A 6,000-nucleotide genomic window follows, 5' to 3' on the forward strand; every position below is an offset into this window, starting at 1 on the left:
GCAACACAATCTTTGCCTGATCTAGGAATGAGCCTTCCTAGGGAGGTTCATGGGACAAAAATTAGTCATGAAATGTTTCTCCCAAATGTTGGTCAAATTTATGACCAAGGGGAGAGATTGTGGATGAAAAAGGTCTCCTGCCACTTTGGTAAACAAAGGCTGTTGCAGCCATTAAGCCGACATATTACAGTTGCTCCTGACAGTGAGCCCTGAGGGAACTCAGGTTGGAGACAAACAGGCTGACCCACTGGCAAGCCATCAGCCAGTGCAGCCACCCCCAACGGTGCACCCCAAGAGGACTCAGAATGGGAAAGAATAGGATACTGGCCCTACATACCTAAGGTGTGTATCAAAGGAATGATTTCAATGAACCCAGACTCGCATTTTCCCATCCACAGAAAAGCCTTAAATTCCCTAACTTGAGATACCTAGTTTTCTTTCATTAACGGTAATCTTTTGATGTTCTGACTACCTGGCCTTTGTTGCAAAACCCCTGTAATATCCTGGCTCTTCCTCTACCTCTTTGGAGCACTCCCTCAGAGCTCTTTGAGTAGCTGTCTTGTGGGCCTGAAGTCCCCAGGAAAACTGCCAGATAAAACATAATTCTCAATGTTTAGATTATGCAATTTTTTTCAGTCACCAACATCTTTATTCTCTCATTCCAGGATAAGCCCTTGTGCAAGAACTGAATGCATATGCCTGGTCTCTGCTAGATCATGTCTCTCACTTAAGTGGCAGAGTTAAGAATTGGATGTAGGTCTGTGTGACTGTAAAGAAACCACTTGCGATACAGAAGATGCCATGGGTTCGATCCCTGGGTCGGGAAGGTCCCCTGGAGGAGGGCATGGCAACCCACTCCAGTATTCTTGCCTTGGAGAATCCCATGGACAGAGAAGCCTGGCAGGCTACAGTCCACAGGTTCGCACAGAGTCGGACACAACTGAAGTGACTGCGCATGCTGTGTGACTTAAGAATCCAGGCTCTGAACCACTCTAGAAAGATCACAGAGTCCTGTGAGAGCATAGGGAGAGAAAGAAAATAGTGTTTATTTCTATATTTGCTTCCTTACTTATCTCTCCTCCCTCAACTTCAGTCTGAGCTCTTCTGATTCAAAGGATATATATTTCATTTCCTGTTTTCCTAGTGCCTTCCCTGGCACATGCCACAGAGTAGTCAGCAGATATTCATGAAATGACTAGGCAAATTGATGAATATCAAAAATATAAAAGAATGTTGTTACATAAAAATAACTAGTAACATGGTCTATTTCAGCTTTCAGAAAGTCATAAACAAGGTTCTCCAGTAAACACAATTTAAGAGAGAAGAATGAATTTGGTTATAATACAATGTAGTGGGTAGGAAACTGACGATGATTCCAGAAACAAGGAGATGGACTATGTGGAAAAACACATAGAGTGAGAAAAGTATATGCTATAAAAACTGTATCTTTAAAGATTGCTTCAAGGATCAACCTTATTAATAATTTTTTTAAGACAAGTAGAAAAAAAAAGCTGATAGATGCTCAACTATAGAAACATTTTGTCAAGCCATGTGACTAGGCAGCATAGCAGCCTAGTAAATGCAGCTACTATACTAGGAGTTAGTATACAGAACACTGCGATCAACAGATCTGGGTTAAATTCTGGGCTTTTGAAACTTACCAACTTTAGAACTTGGGCAAATGCTTAACCTCTCTGAGAGACAATTTTCTCATCTAATAATGTGGATTAAAAAAATAATAATAATAATGTGGATTAATCACCACTCATGGTGGTTTTGAAGAAAAAAAATGTATATTCGTGGGTGTGTATATGAAATAACTAGCATACTGCCAGAAAGATAATATGGAATTCCTTATTCATTATTAAAACTGTTCCATCCCATTATCCTCTGCAACTCCTTTAAATAAAGTAGAAAAATAGAAATTCTGCTCCCTTTTTAAAGATGGTAATCAGGAGCAACTTGTTGAAACTTATTGAGAACTCAGTCCTGAACAAGGAATCCTAATATCCAACATGAAGTAAAAAAATCTAGATTAAATCCGTTGTCATACTTCTTAGAGTAACTGAGTCTTTCCAACATTAAGAACTCAATTTGATAAAGGAAAAAGTGAGAGGCTTTGAGACTATAATGAAGCTGGATTTCCACAAAAAGAAAAGAGTGTTCTGTAAAGGATAAAAAGTGAACTCTTCAAATCTTTTAAGGCATTTGAAATTTCAATTGGTTCTTTAGACCACCTACTGTTAGTTAAAAATGGCAGGACTCATGAACAACACATGGAATGGGCCAAAGAATCATGAACTCTTGGAGGAGGACAACACTTCTAGTCATCTAACCTAAGACTCTCCTCACAAGGCTGAGGAAAAGGCAGAGGATAGATGCCAAGCTACATATCAAGCTTCTTTTTGCCTCACCAGATACTCACTTCATTGTCATAATTTTTCCAAGATTTTATTTCCTGTGCAGTAAGCAAGACCAGACAGAACAGGTTCATTTGCCTTGCAAAATGGGCCCCAACACTGGAATTATCCAAGACCCTTGTCCCTGACAGAACACTCACACACAAAAACAAAAGTATATACATTCTTGCAATTACTTGATGAAATTATCAGGTCCCTGCAAAGGAAGCTGTACTGAAACAAAGAGCGACAATATAACCTACAAACAGAAATGCATATTTGGAACTAGAGGCTTTTCCTAGTTTTCTATTTTGGGACTACCCAAATTACTGGAAGCTTCTAGGCGTGATAACTGACTTCTTCCCTATATATCTTAATGATGACACAGTGAGGAAAAGTGGAGCCAGACTGTGAGACGTCTTGGGAACACCACACAGCAGGTAACTAGCTATGGCAGGTGATAAACAGAAACTTGACACCTTGTTAAATGAACCAACCAAACTTCAAAAGTCTGTGGCTCTACTCATCTAAATTTTTGAAAGTTTATCAACTTTTATGGGTAAAACACGAAAATGCTTAGAAAAAATTAAAAGTCACTAGGTGAATAAATTCATTCATTTTGAATAAATGCACATACAAAACAAATTAAGCAACTCTGAGGTGAGATATATTAGCTAAAAAAATTATTATTAATCAGTCCTTTGATGCTCTTCCTAATTCCAATAATTCAGAAAAATGGTTATACTAGGAACTTCAGGTCTGCAAGATTAATAGGATCAGAAAAATTTCAGCAAATGGTCAGCTGAACATCAGCACACTGTTATGTAACTACCAAAAAAGATGAAGTGATATTACACTAAACTTCAAAAATATTTAGTGACTGAAATAAGCAAGAGAATATCAGAGTGCTGCTCTGCTCCAGTCAGGTGATTCTGAAAATATTGCAGATACTACATTGAAGGAACTATGTCAAAACAGGTTAAATTCTTAAGCAGGAAAACAAGAATCAAATCTCAAATCAAAACACAAGAGAACTAATGTAACAACTAGGGATATCTGGACCTAGAAGGAAGAGACAAAACAGGAGTACAACCAACTGCCTTTTAATACTTGCAACTACCATAGTTTCAATTGGCCCTAGGAGAACAAGTAGCAATGGATGAAAAGTACTGAAAAACAGATTTTGCTTTAACAATAATTTTCTATGTTAGTCTCCAAAGTCAATAACCATTAACAGGAAGAGAAGGAGAAACTTAAGTAAGAGAAGTATACCTAAGAGATTTGGGCATACTGAATGAGCCTTTGACAAAAGTGTAGGAGCTCCTATGAAGCATGGCATTTGACCATGCAGATTAGCAATAAATTACACTCTCATTAAGCTGATTTCCAATTTTTTATAACAAGAAAAAAGACAAAGATGATTCTGGGCCATATTTTATGAAAAATTATCTATAAGTTGTAGTCAAGCTACTGCAAGATTTCAGATGAGAAAAGATGGACTGATCTAGGTAGTAGTGATGGCAACAGACAGGTGTGTATGGCTTACAAAAACATCTCAGATAGAGTGCCTGGTACTTGATGAGCTGTTGGAAACTTGAAATAACAGTATTTTGTAAGATTTACTGTGTTAACCTATTCATTTATTTCCTAACAATAAAAACAAGAGTAATGAACACACAGTGCTTTCCACACAATGTTCTCAGTATTTTACAGATTAAGTGATTTCATCCTCATACCCCTTAGGAATGGACTCCATCATGCACACTTTACAAATGACAAATTAAAGCTTATATCAGTAAAGTTAGCTAATGAGTATCAAAGAACTAGTAAAAGGTTAAATAAACCCAAAGCTTAAGCTCTTAAAGCACTAGACAGCTATGAAGGAAAGGCAACAAGTCAACGTGGGCAGCAATGTTAAGAGCCTAGTGGAGTCAAGAGCATCAGGAGATAAGAGCACTGTAGGTGAAAATGAAGATTTGGTAGTATCAGAATCACATGACAGGTTTGTTGGGAGGAAAAGAGGAAAAAGCCCAAACAAAGAAACAACTGCACTGAATCCAAATTCAGAGAGATGAGTTCTAGGAATTAACTTAAAAAAAAAAAAAGAACCAAGCAAAGTTGGATAATTTTGAAGAGAAACCAGCTTTGGGAACATTTGTAGTGGATCTCTAAGGTCTCTTTCTGCTTCAACATTCCAGTTAACCCTCTGAATGAATTTTCCAGAAATGAACGGCGGGAGGGAGGAATACCACCACCGAAAAAACGGATATGCAATTACAGTCCACACCGTTTATGCTCCCATTTTCACTAAACGGTCTCTCAGAAATAGGGACAGAACAGACAAATGGAAGGAGGGGTGTGGTATTCACCAGTGCTGGCTAAAAAGGCAGGCTTCCCTCCCACCCCTCCCCGCCACCCAGGGTTTTCCAGTACCATAAGCAGAAAGAAACCCATCCTGACTATAAAAACAGGTGGTCACGAAAGGGAAGCCTGGCGTGCTGCAGTCCACGGGGTCGCAAAGAGTCGGTCACGACTGAGCGACTGAACCAACAACCGACTGCAAAATTAGGTGGACTCCTCAGATCCTCTCAGGCTAACGCCGGATGCCAAGACAAGTCATCCGTTTGCTCACAAATGCTTCAGGAAACCTCTTGGTTGGGGCCCGTCTTCTCCGGGGCCAAAAGAATCCGGCTCCGCATAAGAGGTGTTTGCTCTGCAATTTACAGCCTCAAGAACTCGACTCTCAAGCGATGATTACTTCTGCACATACCTGACGGTCCTCGGGTGAGATTGATCTCTTCCTCGGTAACCACGTAATCCACTCTTCCGTTCATATTTTACTCTCTGGCTTCCGACCGGGGTCAGCGAGGACCGGCGCAGGTGAAGGTGAGAAGCACTCCCGGCAGCGGCCACAGCACCACACTTTCGGTTTCAGCAGCCCGCGAACCGGAAGAGGAAGCCGGGCGAGGGGCGGGCGCCAGGAATGCCGGGAGTGGTGGTTCTGGCTGCCGCCCCGCACGAACTCTCACCCGGTTCTCAAATCAAACTGTGAGGTGATCAAGGAGCGCGTTTCTGTCGTGATTTTACCATTCCAGACGGATTCGGGGCGGGGCGGGCTGGATAGGAAAGGTAAGAGACATAAAATAGTTGCTCAGTTCAGTTCAGTCACTCAGTCGGGTCCGACTGTTTGCGACCCTAATGACCGCGCAGCCAGGCCTTCCTGTCCATCACCTACTCCGGGGAGTTTACTCAAACTCATGTCCATCAGTTGGTGATGCTATCCAACTATCTCATACTGTGTCGTCCCCTTCTCCCGCCTTCAATTTTTCCCAGCGTCAGCGTCTTTTCAAATGAGTTAGCTCTTCGCATCAGGTGGCCAAAGTATTGGAGTTTTAGCTTCAACATCAGTCCTTCCAATGAATATTCAGAACTGATTTCCTTTAGGATTGACTGGTTGGATCTCCTTGCAGTCCAAGGGACCCTCAAGAGTCTTCTCCAACACCACAGTTCAAAAGCATCAATTCTTTGGCGCTCAGCTTTCTTTATAGTCCAACTCTCACATCCATACATGACTACTGGAAAAACCATAGCTTTGACTAGA

At 40.9% G+C, this 6,000-nt stretch overlaps 1 protein-coding gene across 1 annotated transcript in view; it reads right to left on the reverse strand.

The window, feature by feature from the left end:
- Positions 1-5,356, reverse strand: part of LOC122443807 (synaptojanin 2 binding protein) — a 46,702-nt gene extending 41,346 nt beyond the window's left edge. The window contains exon 1 of the mRNA XM_043472421.1: positions 5,170-5,356. Within this exon, the coding sequence (XP_043328356.1) occupies positions 5,170-5,233 (64 nt within the window). The 5' untranslated portion in view covers positions 5,234-5,356. The remainder of the gene's footprint in view (positions 1-5,169) is intronic.
- Positions 5,357-6,000: the final 644 nt, after the last annotated feature.

The sequence above is a fragment of the Cervus canadensis genome, chromosome 6 (assembly GCF_019320065.1).
Source record: "Cervus canadensis isolate Bull #8, Minnesota chromosome 6, ASM1932006v1, whole genome shotgun sequence".
NCBI lineage: Eukaryota > Metazoa > Chordata > Mammalia > Artiodactyla > Cervidae > Cervus > Cervus canadensis.